This window comes from Triticum aestivum, chromosome 7B (assembly GCF_018294505.1).
Source record: "Triticum aestivum cultivar Chinese Spring chromosome 7B, IWGSC CS RefSeq v2.1, whole genome shotgun sequence".
NCBI lineage: Eukaryota > Viridiplantae > Streptophyta > Magnoliopsida > Poales > Poaceae > Triticum > Triticum aestivum.
In genome coordinates, this window is record NC_057813.1 from 200,349,540 (window position 1) to 200,369,531 (window position 19,992).

At 41.7% G+C, this 19,992-nt stretch overlaps 1 protein-coding gene and 1 pseudogene across 1 annotated transcript; one reads left to right on the top strand and one right to left on the bottom strand.

Moving 5' to 3' along the window:
* Positions 1 to 272: 272 nt before the first annotated feature.
* On the top strand, positions 273 to 1,729 carry LOC123160083 (3-oxoacyl-[acyl-carrier-protein] reductase FabG). The gene is made up of 3 exons (XM_044577902.1): positions 273 to 669; positions 958 to 1,187; positions 1,265 to 1,729. The coding sequence occupies exons 1-3, from the start codon at positions 327 to 329 to the stop codon at positions 1,541 to 1,543; spliced, it is 852 nt and encodes a 283-aa protein (XP_044433837.1). The 5' UTR covers positions 273 to 326; the 3' UTR covers positions 1,544 to 1,729.
* Positions 1,730 to 2,287: 558 nt separating this feature from the next.
* LOC123160082 (potassium transporter 26-like) lies at positions 2,288 to 6,430 on the bottom strand (annotated as a pseudogene).
* Between the last annotated feature and the right edge of the window lie 13,562 nt (positions 6,431 to 19,992).

Consider the following 19,992-nt stretch of genomic DNA (forward strand, 5'->3'; position numbering starts at 1 on the left):
CGCTATCTTCTACTCCCTCCGTTCCGAATTACTTGTCGCACGTATGGATGTATCTAGATGTATTTTAGTTCTAGATACATCCATTCAGCGACGAGTAATTTGGAACGGAGGGAGTATAAAGCTATGGTACTCCGTTGGCGTACTCTCGAAAAAAATCAAAGTATTAACCCACCGCCCTGTGTACCTCAAAAGAAAAAAAAACACAGCTCTGTGTTCAGGGGGTGACTTGTTTTTAACGAGACCCTGATTTTAATTTCCACAACGTGCGTGGCTACCCAACTCCGCTTTCCAGCTCCCCTCAAAAAAAAAAACTCCACTTTCCAGCGATGGCGTCGTCTCTGCCGGAGAAGGCTGGGGTTCCCCCGTGGAGCAGGCTGGAAGGGCAGGTTGTGCTGGTGACGGGCGCCTCCTCCGGCATCGGCCGCGATTTCTGCCTCGACCTGGCGCGCGCCGGCTGCCGGGTCGTCGCCGCCGCCCGCCGCGCCGACCGCCTCCGCTCCCTCTGCGACGAGATCAACGCATCCGCGGACGCGGCCGTCAGCCATCCCTGGGCTGTGGCCGTCGAGATCGACGTCGCCGCCGGAGGGTCCGCCGTCGAGGCGGCGGTGCAGAGGGCCTGGGACGCCTTCGGCCGCATCGACGTCTTGATCAACAACGCTGGCCTCCGAGGTAACCAGTCTGCTATACCTATACGGGGTGCGATTCGCGGTGTGAACATCTGTCTAGTGATTTCCCCTTACTCAACGGGTCCTATATTATTTATCTCCAACTGGAAATACTTGTCAAATTGAGCTCGAATGTGTGATTATTTTGATCAACAGTTTAATTACGAGCGTGCGTGATCTTATAGCACCGTTAATTTGGCTCAGAGAAGGGGAGAAAAAGCTATCATATTACTGAACGTCTTAACCTTGTGCATTTAATTATTGTAAGCGTCGTTGTCTTTGTATACTTCAGGAGGTGTTCATTCCTCACTGGATTGGCCTGAGGATGAGTGGGATAAACTCATCAAGACAAACCTTACCGGATTATGGCTCGTCGCCAAGCATGTATGTAAACACATGTGTGATGCCAAGATAAAGGGTTCAGTAATCAACATTTCGTCTGTTGCTGGCCTAAACCGTGGCAATCTGCCTGGCTCCATTGGATACGCATCTTCCAAGTCAGCTGTGCATTCTGTCAAGAAGGTACCGCCACTATTCCTCATCAAATGTTTGTTTTGGTATTGTGTTCGTAAAAGGGTATATTTGATGTGTTGGTGCAGATAATGGCTTTGGAACTAGGAGCGTATGGAATTAGAGTCAACGCAATTGCGCCTGGAATATTCCAGTCAGAAATAACTGCCCCTCTGTTGCAAAAGAGATGGTTGAGCACCGTAGTTTCGAAGATTGTGCCACTTAAGACAAATGGCACTACCGATCCAGCATTAACATCGCTGGTTCGTTTTCTGATCCATGAAAAGGCATCATATATAACTGGCAACATCTTCATCGTAGATTCAGGCGTCACCGTACCTGGTGTTCCAATATTCTCTTCTCTGTAATCTTTGTTATTAGATTACAATTAAGTTATATATGAGTGCAACAAGCAATAAAAATTCCACCTGTTCTTTTTCTGTTAGCGTTTTTAGGAGTATGGTTACTCCAGATTCCAGAAACACAATCGTTTTGTACAACATGATAAGCTTCTGAAGATTGCCTCTATTAATTTCTGTATGTTAAGAGCAGTATACCCTTGCAGCCACTTCGAAATATTACACCATCCACATGAATAGTGTCGCAAAATTGTTGGCCGTGAAATAAAACTGTCCTGGTAAACATCACTGATGTTCTATATGCAAGTCACTAGAGTGAGAATATTATTTGCAACCAAACATTCAGTTAGTTTTGCTAAAGAACATGATTTGTGACATTCTTTTGTCATAGAGAATGTAGGTAAACATTCTGATCAAAACACTAATCAAACCAAAATGACCCAAAGATATATAGATATAACTAACTACCAAATACAGGCATTCATTGGAGATGTTGACATGTTGTAGATGCTACGGAAATATGGATTACATAATCAATTGCATGACACTGTACTCTAATGGATAAAAATATATATTTCTTGCTAGTTTTAGCAATTTGACCGACATTTGAAAATTGGCATTCATGCATGTATAATTGGAATTAAACAGACAATGATTTCGCAGTTCATCAAACAGCTAAATATCACCATGCTGGAACAAAAACCTCCCTAGTAGGTCTATGAATAAATGTGAGACATACAAAACTTTGGTGCGGTTTAAAGTTTGACCAAGATAGCTTTCGGAAAATATCTAAATGACATCTTCACTAATGTTACACACCCAAGACATCAGGATCCCATGCATATGCATCTGCGAGTTGCCTTCCTCAGATCTCATAGTGCATTCCAACCTGCAAGGTTTTGCCAGGAGCTATTTTCAGACTAGACATGTTGGACCTGAAGTTCTTTTGCAGGAACCTGTAAAGGTTATTAATAACGAAGCGCTTGAAGCAGTTCCGTGTGATGCTCATCTTTAGAATAGTCCTTCCAATCACAAAGCTTGTTCCATTTGTGAAAGCTGAATCCAACAGTAAGATCTCATCATTGTCAGCTATTTGCTTGAGGGATGCAACAACTAATACAACGAAGTCATCATCATCCATGTTGTGATTATCCATATAGCCATATTGGAGTATGCACCTATAAACACCAACATGATCTAGTTTGTCTACGAGGAAGCGCTCTTCTGGAAGGACAGATCTCACTGGAAGAATCCTCACAGTGACAAATACCATCACTTCACGGATGGAACCCGTGTGCTTAACATAGTGGCGAACAATAGGTGGAATGCCATTCATCAAGTCTGTGCAAAAGATGCATATCCCAGGTACCTGGCTGCTCCCTGTTACTATTTTAATGAACTCCTGCTTGCCCACCAAATTGGCTGCATCATATTCATTCTTCTTGCGTCTCCCATAAGTCCAAGACATTGTAATTGCAAGGAAAAATGCAGTATTTGCAAATGGAACCCAGCCACCTTGTAAGACCTTGTTTAGAAGTGAGGTCATATAAATCCCTTCAATGCAAAAGAAGAGAGCGAAAAACAGGCCGACTGCTATGATGTTGGTTTGCCAGACGACAACCATGACAACTGTCATGAGGGTTGTTGTAAACAGCATAACCCATATCACTACTGTGCCTGCAAACAAAATGAAAGAACGTCCAGTCAGATTGCAACCAATGCATGTCAACCTTTTGCATTACTGCTATTGCATCTATCCAAACAGAGAAGTGTTTCCTTTCTTGTTTCTAGCACAATAACAATGGCAGGCTACCACTATCATATTGTGCAAGTACCAACCAAACAATCAGGCGTTTCGTATGTTACTATTTTCTTATGTTCGGTGGTGTTAAATGGCTAAATGTAGTTTAGCAATAACTCTTATTTCACATGGATAGATCACATGGTCAGTTGCAATTAGAAATAACATGAGCATATAATAGACTGACAATTAGGAATAACACGAGCATATACTAGATTGCTCACCAAAGGCTTGCCCGATCTGTGGCCCCCCTTTAAACCCATAAGTTATCAGGATGCACGTGATCATCAAGTAGTTGACCTCTGGAGAGTATACTTGGCCTTCATATTTTTCTGAGGTATGCTTCATCGTAACTCTTGGAAAACAACCTAATGCAATTGATTGTCGAATGATGGAGAAACTGGCTGATATTAATGCCTGGCTTGCAACAATAGCAGATAAAGTAGCTATGATAAACATGGGCCAAAACAAGGGCTCTGGGGTGCTACTGTAGAACGTCGTCCTGAGCTTAGAAGGGTTCTTGATCAAAAATGCTGCCTGGCCAGAATACGCAAGGATCATTGATGGATAAACTACTGCTGAAAATCCCATCTGCAGGGGGAAAGGAAGGAATATAGTTAGCACTTGAATTTTATCATCTTAAAATTAAATGTTCATTTACCTGAATCGATGACTTATTGAAGTGACCCAGGTCAGCAAACATAGCTTCGGCACCTGATTATAATCACCAACATTTAGCCATAAGGAGATCAAGTAAATGAAAACAAAATTAGTAGATATGTATATGATTTCAATATTAAGAAACATAAGAAGTAAAGTGCTAACCCGTTATGCATAGAACAATTGCTCCAAGCTGCTCCCAGGCTTTTCTTTTGTTCCTTGCGAAGAAAGTTATTATGTGGAGTGGCGACACGGCTTTGAGAACTGGTGGGTAATACTTGATAATATTGTACAGTCCAATGAGCGAGACAAACGCAAACCATAGGAGATAATAGGAGAGAAAGCGAGGCTGACTTTGCTTGTCCCATAGTTCTCAAAAAGGAACAGAATGATCAGTATAATCACGCTTAGAATGACAACATGATCTGGAACAAGCAAACAGATTGTTATTGCTTTTACTGACCTTGTAAAGTAGGACTGCGCTAGCTAAATAAAACAAACAAATGAGCAGCTGTTACCTTGTGTTATTTTAGGAGATCTTGATTGGATTCCTTGAACGGCCGACAGAACTGTTTTTTAGATAGAAACAGAAACGTCAGGACATATTCAACTTGTGAGAATTAAACTTATATTTCTTGTCACTCTTGAAGTGGCTAATAGGAACGACCAGGTTGGAGTACCTGAGATGGCTGGAGTGAGGGCACCATCACCCATCACCATGGAAGTCGCGATCAACACGACGTAGGTGATGACTGACTGTGCTGTTGTGCTTCTTTCCAAGAACTCGCGCATCTTAGACGGCAGTTTCTTCTTTTTGCTGTGAAACTTGAGATTAATGTCGGATGCCAGCCGTGTGACTGGCATCGGCATGCTTCCGCTGAAATTCACATGCTGACGCAGGAGCGAGTACAGGGCAAAGGTACCACCTTCAGGAAGTAAGAGTGTGTGTAAGTACGCTCCAAAATCATATTGCAACAAGTCCACAAGATTTTTTTGGCAAGCAGAAGAATATCAAATCCAAACAATCAAGTACGTCCTTAGGGTATTTGTGCTTGTGATATTACTGTAGATGCAGAATTGTATGGTGGTGGAAATATTTTCTTGGCCATTTTTTCTTGAGTTTTGGTTCGGTACACACCCCTAAAAAGTTTGCACGAATCTTAAAGTTACTTAAAAATGGCATTCTCGTACATTCACGATCAACTAATACTAATCCCTATTCTCCCAGTGGATCGAGCAATAAATCAGAACATTCAAATTGCATCAAAATCTGCCTCGTGTATCAGACTTTTCGTTTTTACTTTTTGGAACTGGAGTAGGACTGATGGTTTTGTTTTAACGCAAAATGGAACCGGGGTAACGTCTGGATAAAAAAAAAAGATCATACGGCGACCAACGTTCAACAACGTATCTCGAGAGCAGCTGCTGAGATACGCACTGATGATTCCAATCTACTACGTTAGGTAATCAGAAAAGGCGGATCTGTACTTACATGCAAAATATGATACCAGGATTTTGCCAAAACTACTCGGATCTAGTAGTACACATATGATTGGATTAGAGGACAAAGGAAATAGACGCAGCAGTATCCGTCAACCAAAGGTCACCGTAATGTAATGGGAAGGAGATCGATCCAGTAGCGGCGGTCGTTTTTTTTTTGTTTTTTTTTTTTTTTTTTTTGCGGGTGAGCGGCGGTCGTTACCTTCTCCATGGTCGTCTGCATGGAGCACGATGAAGGTGTACTTGAGGAGGCCGATGAGGGTGAGCGTCCAGAGGATGAGGCTGAGGATGCCGAGGAAGTCCTCCTCCCCCGGGTCCGGCAGCATCACGGTGGAGAACACGTACAGTGGCGACGTCCCGAGGTCGCCGTAGATGATGCCCAGCGACTGGTAGCTCAGCACCCCGATCTGCCACCACTTGAAATCCTGCCATCGCACATGGATCGATTGCGTCAGGGAGCCAGAAATGGCGGCTTGCGCGCGCGTCGATCTGCAAAAGTTTTATATAAAAGGCGGATATATACGCACCGGAGCCTTGCGGTGCTCCATCTTGTAGTACTGGCTGAAGGTGCGGCGCGCGCGGCCGCCGTCCCCAGCGCCGGCGTTGTCGCCGTCGTGGTTCATCGAGCTCCTCTCGTCGACGGCCGCGACGGCGGCGGCGCTCAGCTGGACCACGACGTCGTCGGCTGGCGGCTGGAGCTCCATCGCGCGGAGCGGGGGGAGAGAGAGAGAGATCGACGTCACCAACAGCCAGAGCTGCCTCCAGTGTTTAATAAATACTGCCAGCACCGATCTCGTCTTCTTCACGCGGGGGTTTAGGAGGGTTCGTTTTCCTTTTGACAGTCTTTCTAGGAGGGTTGTTAGTTGGTTGCTTAGTCAGTTCGTTCCTTCGTTCGTTAGCAAGCGACCGCCTCATTGATAATCCCGCGTAGGCATTGCATGCTTTGCTGGACATCCGTTTCTCCTCAGCCAAATCTTGCCATTTCTTTTCTTTGTAAATCAAAAAATAGTATGAAAGTAAGACAGAAAGTAGATATTCCGTTTGTCTGAAATTAGTTGTCGCTCAAATGGATGTACCTAGTATGGAAAGGAGTACATGATATGCAGATATACGCTGCAGGACGATTAACCACTGGACTCGGGCTGTACTTCTATTTCCGGGCAGCATTACTTTTATTCTTTTTCCACATTGGATACAGTCTACTGCTCTTGGGGCCTCACATGTCATCGTAAGGTTTTTGTAACCGTTCACACCTGACCCAGGTTACCGAAGCGTTTACCATGGTTTGAGAAACACTTACAAAATCGTTTCAATTTTTTGAAAAACAAAATCGTTTCAAAGAAACACTTACAAACTAGCGCACACTTCATTGCACCATTCTTCAGTCGTTGAGGTTGCGTTCGTTGAACGTTGCGAGCATGGTATGTACATATGAGAGGAAATCTTAGAAAGATAGAAAGACATGAAGGGGAAGATGTTGTTTAGTGTGTAACTACGCTGTTATTACACATTTGCTACCCTGGTGGGGGTTGGGGTCATGTATTTTGCATTGCCATGTGTTCACAATCTTAGGTGAGTGAGCCCACCGACCTCTCCAAGCAGCCCACCAACTTACACGCGGGGCCGAAACACCGCTCTCCAACCACGATGCACCATGAGGCTACATTACCAGGAAGCTTAGCAATTGTAGTTATATTGCTACGCGGAGAGAGAATCGCGGCGCACCCTCTCATCTTCACCTCCCCTGCTTCTAGCTTGCACGCTCTCTATCTCTTCATTAACTATAAGATCTCTTGGCAAATTAACAATAAATTTCATGTAGGAACTAATCATGCAATAGCTAATATGAAATAACATTTTTGAAGCAGGGTTGTCATATGATTTTAATCATTCATTAGATTGCATGAAGATTATGTTCCTAAATGTTTGGAAAAAAATTAACGGGAACTCGCGAACGCATGCACGTGAGAAGAACATTCTCTCTTTTTTAGAAAATGGGAAAATGGCACTCCCTCTGTTCTTAAATATAAGTCTTTTAAAAGATTCCAATATGACTACATACAAAGCAAAATGAGTTAATCTACACTCTAAAATATGTCTATATACATATGTATGTAGTTCATATTGAAATCTCTAAAAGGACTTACATTTAGAAATGGAGGGAGTAACTGAAATCTGAAAGAGTAAATTAGGGGGTCAAAATCAACATGGCCCAGTCTCTCGGAATCTAAAAAAAATCACAATCTCACTAGATGGAAGTCACCAAAGGAGGTAGAGATTGTGGGCCCAATTCCTCTGATTGATAAGATGGCCCCCACAAGTCGTTTTTGATAAGATGGTGATGTGGATGGATGGGAAGAGGAAATTTAGCTTGGGAGTGAGGGGCTAGGTTTCTGGTTTGAAGTCTAGGATGGCCCAATTGTGTGGAACTTATTTTCACATAGGAATTTATTTTCTAACTATCTTTAGTGCTTTGGTGAGTCGTCCAAAATCTTTAGGGGAATTCCGCTGGTTTAACGTACTTCATCTTGTGTGTGTCTTTTGCGCCGAGAAGTCAATGAACTCCCTACGTTTCTTTTTACTCCGTATATAAGATTTGTTTGGAGTCAAACTGCGCAAAGTTTGACCAAATTTATATTAAAAAATATCAACATCTACAATACTGAAGCTATATGGTATGAAAATTAATTTTCATGGTGCATCTAAAAAAATTGATTTCATATTGTGAATGTTGATATTTTTTCCTATATAAGTCAATCAAACTTTACAAAGTTTTACTTAAACCAAATTTTATATGCAGACTAAAAAGAAACAAAGAGATTATATCATCTTATGTGTTGAGAACTCAAATATGCCCATCATTTAATTTTGTGTCAAGAACTCAATTTACCCATCATGTTTCATAACCGATGGACAAATGTTTGGCTAACAACGGCTTCATTGAATTATAAAAGCACTTGCAATCCATCACGTTGGGCTAATAAGCTATGAATTAACATTCCTGTAGTGATGATCATCAATATGAGAAAAAAAATTGAGCTGTCAAAAAGAAAACAAGTTGAGACAAAATGAATGTGGACTATCTGATCCCGAGCTCAAATGCTCCCTAATGAACAGTAAAATAAAAAAATAGCAAACAAATTTTAAAAAACTGTTCTTTTTTGTTGTAAACTTTGACAAATGTTTGTATGCTTGCAACATTTCTGCACAAAATGACATTCGTGGAAGTCATTGCAAAAAAACAAAATCAATGTCCCAAAAATGCTATTTTTGAAAACATTTTGGAGTGCTGATTTTGTCTTTTTTTACTTCCACTAATATCATTTCGTGCTGAAATTTTGCAAGCATACAAAAAGTTTATGAAAATTTACCACAGAACATTTTTAGATTGTTTTGATTGTGATAGAGGTGAGAGGTCCCGATCTTTCGATGAGATGATAACTATCGATTTTGAAGGAAATATGCCCTAGAGGCAATAATAAAGTTATTATTTATTTCCTTAATTCATGATAAATGTTTATTATTCATGCTAGAATTGTATTAATCGGAAACTTAGTACATGTGTGAATACATAGACAAAACATATAGTCCCTAGTATGTCTCTACTTGACTAGCTCGTTAATCAAAGATGGTTATGTTTCCAACCATAGACATGTGTTGTCATTTGATGAACGGGGTCACATCATTAGGAGAATGATGTGATGGACATGACCCATCCGTTAGCTTAGCATTATGATTGTTACAATTTTATTATTGCTACTACTTTCTTCATGACTTATACAAGTTCCTCAAACTATGAGATTATGCAACTCCCGAATACCGGAGGAACACTTTGTGTGCTACCAAACGTCACAACGTAAAATGGTGATTTTAAAGGTGCTCTATAGGTGTCTCTGAAGGTGTTTGTTGGGTTGGCATAGATCGAGATTAGGATTTGTCACTCCGTGTTTCGGAGAGGTGTCTCTGGGCCCTCTCGGTAATACTCATCACTATAGGCCTTGCAAGAATTGTGACTAATGAGTTAGTTGCGGGATGAAGTATTACAGAACGAGTAAAGAGACTTGTCGGTAACGAGATTGAACTAGGTATGATGATACCGACGATCAAATCTCGGGCAAGTAACATACCGATGACAAAGGGAACAACGTATGTTGTTATGCGGTTTGACGATAAAGATCTTCGTAGAATATGTAGGAACCAATATGAGCATCCAGGTTCCGCTATTGGTTATTGACCGGAGATGAGTCTCGGTCATGTCTACGTAGTTCTCGAACCCGTAGGGTTCGCACGCTTAACGTTCGATGACGATTGGTATTATGAATTTATGTGATTTGATGTACCGAAGGTTGTTCGGAGTCCCGGATGTGATCACGGACATGACGAAGAGTCTCGAAATGGTTGAGACATAAAGATTGATATATTGGACGGCTATGTTCGTACACCGGAAGTGTTCCGAAAAAGTTTCGGATAAAACTAGAGTACCGGGGGTTACCGGTCCCCCCCCCGAGCTATTGCGCCTCACGGGCCTTAGTGGAGAAGAGAGAGGGCCGACCAGGAGGTGGTGTGTGCCCCCCTTGCCCTAGTCCGAATTGGACAAGGAGAGGGGACGGTGCCCCCCTCCTTCCTTCTCCCCTCCTCCTTCTTCCACCCTTCTCCTTGTGGGAATAGGAAAGCGGGGGGCGATTCCTACCTGGAGTAGGACTCCCGCCCCTTGGGCGCGCCACCCTTGGCCGGCCTCCTCCTCCCTCATTTCTTTATATACGGGGAGGGGGCACCCCATAGACACACAAGTTGATCTTTTAGCCGTGTGCGGTGCCCCCCTCCACAGTTACACACCTCGGTCATATCGTCGTAGTGCTTAGGTGAAGCCCTGTGCCGGTAACTTTATCATCAACGTCACCATGCCGTCGTGTTGACGGAACTCTCCATCGGCCTCAGCTGGATCTATAGTTTGAGGGACGTCACCGAGCTGAATGTGTGCAGATAGCGGAGGCGTCGTGCGTTCGGTACTTGAATGGTTGGATCGCAAAGACGTTCGACTATATTAACAACGTTACATAACGCTTCCGCTTTCAGTCTATGAGGGTACGTGGACACACTCTCCCCCTCGTTGCTATGCATCACCTAGATAGATCTTGCATGATCATAGGATTTTTTTGAAATTACTACATTCCCCAACAGTGGTATCAGAGCCAGGTCTATGCGTAGATGTTATATGCATGAGTATAACACAAAGAGTTGTGGGCGACAGTAGTCATACTGCTTACCAGCATGTCATACTTTGATTCGGCAGTATTGTTGGATGAAGCGGCCCGGACCGACATTACATGACCACGTTCATGAGACTGGTTCTACCGACGTGCTTATGCACATAGGTGGCTGGCGGGTATCAGTTTCTCCAACTTTAGTTGAATCTAGTATGGCTACACCCGGTCCTTATTGAAGGTTAAAATAGCACACTTGATGAAAAATTGTTGTGGTTTTGATGCGTAGGTAAGAACGGTTCTTGCTAGAAGCCCGTAGCAGCCACATAAAACTTGCAACTACAAAGTAGAGGACGTCTAACCTGTTTTTGCAGGGCTTCCTGTGATGTGATATGGTCAAGGCATGATGTGATATAAATTGTTGTATGAGATGATCATGTTTTGTAACAAAGTTATCGGCAACTGGCAAGAGCCATATGGTTGTCGCTTTATTGTATGCAATGCAATCACCATGTAATTGTTTTACTTTATCACTAAGCGGTAGCGATAGTCGTAGTAACAATAGTTGGCGAGATGACAACGATGCTACGATGGAGATCAATGTGTCGCGCTGGTGACGATGGAGATCATGACGATGCTTCGGTGATGGAGATCATGAGCACAAGATGATGATGGCCATATCATGTCACATATTTTGATTGCATGTGATGTTTATCTTTTATGCATCTTATTTTGCTTAGTACGGCGGTAGCATTATAAGATGACCCCTTACTAAATTTCAAGGTACAAGTGTTCTCCCTGAGTATGCGTTGTTGCTACAGTTCGTCGTGCCAAGACACCACGTGATGATCGGGTGTGATAAGCTCTGCGTTCACATACAATGGGTGCAAGCCAGTTTTGCACAGGCAGAATACTCGGGTTAAACTTGACGAGCCTAGCATATGCAGGTATGGTCTCGGAACACTGAGACCGAAAGGTCGAACGTGAATCATATAGTAGATATGATCAACATAGTGATGTTTACCATTGAAAACTACTCCATCTCACGTGATGATCGGACATGGTTTAGTTGATTTGGATCACGTGATCACTTAGATGACTAGAGGGATGTCTATCTAAGTGGGAGTTCTTAAGTCATATGATTAATTGATCTTTAATTTATCATGAACTTAGTCCTGATAGTTATTTTGCACGTCTATGTTATTGTAGATCAATGGCCCGTGCAACCGTTCCTTTGAATTTTAATGCGTTCCTAGAGAAAGCTAAGTTGAAAGATGATGGCAGCAACTACACGGAGTGGGTCTGTAACTTGAGGATTATCCTAATTGCTGCACAGAAGAATTATGTCCTGGAAGTACTGCTGGGTGCCATACCTACTACATATGCTACTGATGACGTTAAGAACGTCTAGTAGAGCAAAGCTGATGACTACTCGATAGTTCAGTGTGCCATGCTTTACGGCTTAGAATCGGGACTTCAAAGACGTTTTGAACGTCATGGAGCATATGAGATGTTCCAAGAGTTGAAGTTAATATTTCAAGCAAATGCCCGAGTTGAGAGATATGAAGTCTCCAACAAATTCTATAGCTGCAAAATGGAGGAGAATAGTTTTGTCAGTGAACACATACTCAGAATGTCTGAGTACCATAACCACTTGACTTAGCTGGGAGTTGATCATCCAGTTGATAGTGTCATTGACAAAGTTCTTCAATCACTGCCACCAAGCTATAAAGGCTTCGTGATGAACTATAATATGCAAGCGATGAACAAGACTATTCCCGAGCTCTTCGCGATGCTAAAGGCTGCGGAGGTAGAAATCAAAAAGGAGCATCAAGTGTTGATGGTCAACAAGACCACTAGTTTCAAGAAAAATGTCAAAGGGAAGAAGGGGAACTTCAAGAAGAACAGCAAAAAGGTTGCTACTCAAGAGAACAAACCCAAGTCTGGACCTAAGCCTGAAACTAAGTGCTTCTACTGCAAAGGGACTGGTCACTGGAAGTGGAACTGCCCCAAGTATTTGGCGGATAAGAAGGATGGCAAAGTGAAAGGTATATTTGATATACATGTTATTGATGTGTACCTTACTAATGCTCGTAGTAGCGCCTGGGTATTTGATATTGGTTCTGTTGCTCATATTTGCAACTCGAAACAAGGGCTACGGATTAAACGAAGATTAGCTAAGGACGAGGTGACGATGCGTGTGGGAAATGGTTCCAATGTCGATGTGATCGCCGTCGGCACGCTACCTCTACATCTACCACCGGGATTAGTTTTAGACCTGAATAATTGTTATTTGGTGCCAGCGTTGAGCATGAACATTATATTTGGATCTTGTTTGATGTGAGACGGTTATTCATTTAAATCAGAGAATAACGGTTGTTCTATTTATATGAGTAATATCTTTTATAGTCATGCACCCTTGATGAGTGGTCAATTTTTGTTGAATCTTGATAGTGATGATACACATATTCATAATATTGAAGCCAAAATATGCAAAGTTGATAATGATACTGCAACTTATTTGTGGCACTGCCGTTTGGGTCATATCGATGTAAAGCGCATGAAGAAACTCCATGCTGATGGACTTTTGGAATCACTTGGTGCTTGCGAACCGTGCCTTATGGGCAAGATGACTAAAACTCCGTTTTTCGGAACAACGGAACGAGCTATTGACTTATTGGAAATAATACATACTGATGTATGTAGTCCAATGAGTGTTGAGGCTCATGGCGGGTATCGTTATATTCTTACCTTCACAGATGATTTGAGCAGATATGGTTATATCTACTTGATGAAACATAAGTCTAAAATGTTTGAAAAGTTCAAAGAATTTCAGAGTGAAATGGAAAATCATCGTAACAAGAAAATAAAGTTTCTACGATCTGATCATGGAGGAGAATATTTGAGTTACGAGTTTGGTCTTCATTTGAAACAACATGGGATAGTTTCACAATTAACCCCACCTGGAACACCACAGCAAAATGGTGTGTCCGAACATCGTAACCGTACTTTATTAGATATGGTGCGATCTATGATGTCTCTTAGTGATTTACCGTTATCATTTTGGGGTTATGCTTTAGAGACGGCTGCATTCACTTTAAATAGGGCACCATCAAAATCCGTTGAGACGACGCCTTATGAACTGTGGTTTGGCAAGAAACCAAAGTTGTCGTTTCTTAAAGTTCGGGGCTGCGATGCTGATATGTCTCCAACGTATCTATAATTTATGAAGTATTCATGCCATGTTTACAATACTTTTATATAATTTTGGTATGATTTGATTAGAACTAACCCGGACTGATGATGTTTTTAGCAGAACTACTGTGGTGTTGTTTTTGTGCAGAAATAAAAGTTCTTGGAACGCGATGAAAATCAACGGAGAATTTTTCTGGGAAATCTAAAAAATACTGGAACAAAAATCTACCGGAGGGGAGTCCCGTGGGCCCCACGAGGGTGGGGGCGTGCCCCGGTGGGTGCACCCTATCTCATGGACACCTCGGGGACCCCCCCTGACTTGAAATCAACGCTATCCCCTCCTATAAATACAGAAACCTTTAGGAAATAACCTAGATCGGAAGTTCCGCCACCGCAAGCCTCTGTAGCCACGAAAAATCAATCTAGGCCCTCTCTGGCACCCTGCCGGAGGGGGCCATCATCACTGGAGGCCATGGAGGAGGATCCCGGAGGGGCCATCATCGCCATGAAGGCCAAGGACCAGAAGGAGAACCTCTCCCCATCCAGGGGGAGGCCATGAAGGAGGAAGCACAAGGGGGAGGACCTCTCCTCCTCTCTCTCGATGGCGCCGGAGTGCCATCGGGAGGGGAATCATCACCGCGGTGATTGTCTTCATCAACATCACCATCATCATCACCATCCTCATCTGTTTTACGCGGTCCACTCTCCTGCACCCCGATGTAATACCTACTTGAACATGGTGCTTTATGCCACATATTATGATCCAATGATGTGTTGCCATCCTATGATGTTTTGAGTAGATATCTTTTGTCTTTGGGTTGATTGATGATCTAGATTGGTACGAGTTGTATGTTTTATTTTTATGATGTCCTATTGTGCCCTCCGTGTCGCGCAAACGTGAGGGATTCCCGTTGTAGGGTGTTGAAATACGTTCATGATTCGCTTATAGTGGGTTGCTTGAGTGACAGAAGCATAAACCCGAGTAAGGGGGTTGTGGTGTATGGGATAAAGGGGACTTGATGCTTTAATGCTATGGTTGGGTTTTACCTTAATGATCTTTAGTAGTTGCAGATGCTTGCTAGAGTTCCAATCATAAGTGCATATGATCCAAGAAGAGAAAGTATGTTAGCTTATGCCTCTCCCTCTTATGAAATTGCAATGACGACTACCAGTCTTGTTAACAATTGCCTAGGATAATTCCGCACACCGATCCATCATTGTTCCACACTCGCTATTTATAATATTTAGTAATATATTCTAACTTTATGATAACAACACCTACTTTTATATTTTAGCTCTCCGATATCATGCAAAGTTATTCTCTTCATACCCACAACGTAGTTTTATTTCTCGTATCTAGTTGGAAGCAAACTTTCGGTGTACATAGAGTCGTATCAGTGGAAGATAGGACTTGAGAGAATATTGATCTTACCTTTAGCTCCTTGTGGGTTCGACACTTCATACTTATCACTTCCACCTTTGGAAATTGCTACGATGATTCCCTGCACTTGGGGATTACCAAGCTCTTTTCTGGCGCCATTGCCGGGGAGCAATAGCGTGGGGTTGATATTCTCGTGTGTGCTTGTTTGCTTTCTTCACTAAGTAGATTTTGTTTTTCCTTTTTGTTTCTGTTTAGTTGTGGGTGAAACATACAAAAAAAATTAAAGAACGAAAATACAAAAAAAAACTTGCCTCTCATGCCTAAAAAAGTTTTTCAGAAAGAGAAGTGATTGGAAAGTTATGCATTGAAGAAGTGAGGGTCGACCTTGAGCACTTGTGTTCATGCTCACGGAAACAATGTAGAATTTTTCATGGAAGTTTCTCTGTAAATAATTATCCCCTTGTATATGTCCATTTTATTATAAAAATAATGTGCCAAGCTTTGGTTTTAGGATGATTAGATTGCTTGTTTACTATGTGCAGAACAAAAACAGAAACTTTGGCTATAGCGCGTGATTTTACATTTTTTACTGGAAGGTCAAATGGGTATGAAACGTTTTGCACATCACTTATGTACAAATGTTTCAAATTTTCATATTTATTCATAATGTTTGGAGTTACAGAAGTTTACTAAACTTCCAGATTACTACAGACTGTCCTGTTCTTGACAAATTCTGTTTTTCGCGTGTTGTTTGCTTATTTTGATGAATCTATGGCTAGTATCAGGGGGTATGAACCATAGATAAGTTGGAATACAGTAGGTTTAACACCAATATAAATAAAGAGTGAGTTCATTACAGTACCTTAAAGTGGTAGTTTTCTTTATTACACTAACGGATCTCACAAAGTTTTTGTTAAAGTTTTGTGTGGATGAAGTGTTCTAAGATCGAGGAGATATCAATATGAAAAGAATAAAGAGAGGAAAGAGTTCAAGATTGGGGATGCCCAAGGCACCCCAAGTAAATATTTCAAAGGATACTCAAGCATCTAAGCTTGGGGATGCCCCGGTTGGCATCCCATCTTTCTTCTTCAACAAATATCGGTATACCTCGGTTTTTGTTTTGTTCACATGATTTGTGTCCTTTGTGTTTTTGTTTTTTTCCTTAAGAACCATGCTAGTATAAGTTAGCCCTTCATTAATTTATAGAACACTTCATGTGCTTCACTTATATCTTTTAAGTATGATCTTATAGAATTGCTATTTGTGCTTTACTTAAATCTTTTGAGTATGGTTTTATAGAATGCTTCGTGTGCTTCACTTACATATTTTGAGCCTGGATATTGGTTAGTCTATATTAATTGTAGAATTGTCACGCCCAATATGCGACCTGATAACCCACAATTATAGGGGATCACAACAGTTTTCAAGGGTAGAGTATTCAACCCAAATTTATTGATTCGACACAAGGGGAGCCAAAGAATATTCTCAAGTATTAGCAGCTGAGTTGTCAATTCAACCACACCTGGAAACTTAGTATCTGCAACAAAGTGTTTAGTAGCAAAGTAATATGATAGTGGTGGTAACGGTAACAAAAGTAAAGACAACAAAAGTAATGTTTTTGGTATTTTGTAGTGATTGTAACAGTAGCAACGGAAAAGTAAATAAGCGAGAACCAGTATATGGAAAACTCGTAGGCACCGGATCAGTGATGGATAATTATGCTGGATGTGGTTCGTCATGTAACAGTTATAACATAGGGTGACACAGAACTAACTCCAGTTCATCAATGTAATGTAGTCATGTATTCCGAATATAGTCATACGTGCTTATGGAAAAGAACTTGCATGACATCTTTTGTCCTACCCTGCCATGGCAGCGGGGTCCTATCGGAAACTAAGGGATATTAAGGCCTCCTTTTAATAGAGAACCGGAACAAAGCATTAGCACATAGCGAATACATGAACTCCTCAAACTATGGTCATCACCGGGAGTGGTTCCGATTATTGTCACTTCGGGGTTGCCGGATCATAACACATAGTAGGTGACTATAGACTTGCAAGATAGGATCAAGAACTCACATATATTCATGAAAACATAATAGGTTCAGATCTGAAATCATGGCACTCGGGCCCTAATGACAAGCATTAAGCATAGCAAAGTCATAGCAAAGTCATAGGAACATCAATCTCAGAACATAGTGGATACTAGGGATCAAACCCTAACAAAACTAACTCGATTACATGATAAATTTCATCCAACCCATCACCGTCCAGCAAGCCTACGATGGAATTACTCACGCACGGCGGTGAGCATCATGAAATTGGTGATGGAGGATGGTTGATGATGTCGACGGCGACGAATCCCCCTCTCCGGAGCCCCGAACGGACTCCAGATCAGCCCTCCCGAGAGAGATTAGGGCTTAGCGGCGGCTCCATATCGTAAAACGCGATGATTTCTTCTCTCTGGATTTTTTTCCCCGAAAGCCAATATATGGAGTTGGAGTTGGCGTCGGAGGGCCACCAGGGGGGCCACGAGGTAGGGGGGCGCGCCCAGGGGGGGCGCCCCCCACCCTCGTGGATAGGGTGTGGGCCCCCTGGTCTTCATCTTTGGCGAGGATTTTTTATTATTTATTCTAAGATATTCTGTGGAGTTTCAGGTCGTTCCGAGAACTTTTATTTTCTGCACATAAAACAACACCATGGCAACTTTGCTGAAAACAGCGTCAGTCCGGGTTAGTTCCATTCAAATCATACAAGTTAGAGTCCAAAACAAGGGCAAAAGTGTTTGGAAAAGTAGATACGATGGAGACGTATCAACTCCCCCAAGGTTAAACCCTTGCTTGTCCTCAAGCAATTCAGTTGACAAACTGAAAGAGAAAAAGAAAAACTTTTACAAACTCTGTTTGCTCTTGTTGTTGTAAACATGAAAAGCCAGCATTCAAGTTTCACCCAATATTATGAACTAACCATACTCACAATAACACGTAGGTCTCACAATTACTCATATCAATAGCATAATCAGCTAGCGAGCCATAATAATAAAACTCGGATGACAACACTTTCTCAAAATAATCATAACATGATATAACAAAGTGGTATCTCGCTAGCCCTTTCTGAGACCGCAAAACATAAATGCAGAACACCTTTAAAGATCAAGGGCTGACTAAACATTGTAATTCATGGTAAAAGAGATCCAGTCAAGTCATACCCAATATAAACCAATTATAATGAATGCAAACGAGAGTGTGCTCTCCAGCGGGTGCTTTTTAATAAGAAGGATGATGACTCAACATAAAAGTAAATAGATAGGCCCTTCGCAGAGGGAAGCAGGGATTTGTAGAGGTGCCAGAGCTCGGTTTTAAAAATAGAGATTGAATAACATTTTAAGCGGCATACTTTTGCTGTCAACGCAACAACTATGAGATGACGATATCTTCCATGCTAAACAAATTATAGACGGTTCCTAAACAGAATGGTAAATTTTATACTCCCCCTCCTCCACGGGCATCAATCCATGGCTTGCTCGAAACAACGAGTGCCTCCAACATTCAACGGGTCCCAGGGGGAGTTTTGTTTGCAATTATTTTGATTTAGTTTGCATAAAGCATGGGACTGGGCATCCCGGTGACCAGCCATTTTCTCGTGAATGAGGAGCGGAGTCCACTCCTCTTGAGAATAACCGCCTAACATGGAAGATAAGGGCAGCCCTAGTTGAGACATGAGCTGCTCGAGCATACAAAACAGAATTTCATTTGAAGGCTTGGAGTTTGGCACATACAAATTTACTTGGAACGGCAGGTAAATACTGCATATAGGTAGGTATAGTGGACTCATATGGAACAACTTTGGGGTTTAAGGAGTTTGGATTCACAAGAAGTATTCCCGCTTAGTATAGGTGAAGGCTAGCAAAAGACTGGGAAGCGACCAACTGGGAGAGCGACAACAGTTGTAAACATGCATTAAAATTAATTTACACCGAATACAAGCATGAGTAGGATATAATCTACCATGAACATAAATATCATGAAGGCTATGTTGATTTGATTCAACTACATGCGTGAACATGTGCCAAGTCTAGTCACTCAATTCATTTAAAGGAGGATACCATCCCATCATACCACATCGTGATCATTCTAATAGCATGTTGGCATGCAAGGTAAACCATTATAACTCATAGCTAATCAAGCATGACACAAGCAACTATAATCTCTAAATGTTATTGCAAATATGCTTACTTCATAATAGCTAACTCAGGAACGATGAATCATCATATTTACAAAAACAAGAGAGGTTGAGTTCATACCAGCTTTTCTCATCCCAATAAGTCCATCATATATCATCATTATTGCCTTTCACTTGCACGACCGAACGATATGAATAATAATAAGAGTGCACGTGCATCGGACTAAGCTGGAATCTGCAAGGATTCAATAAACAGGAGAAGACAAGTAACATGGGCTCTAAGTTAAATAAACAATCATGCATATAAGAGCCACTTCAACAATTTAATCATGGTCTTCTCCTACTGACCCCCAAAGAAAAGAAAAGAAAAGAAATAAAAACTATTTACATGGGAAAGCTCCCAACAAGCAAAAGAAGAACGGGAATATTTTTGGGTTTTCCTTTTTAATTACTACAGCAAAGAAATAAACTACTACTATTTTTTTTGTTTTTCTTAAGGTTTATTAAACACACAAGAAGAAAGCAGGAAAAAGAAA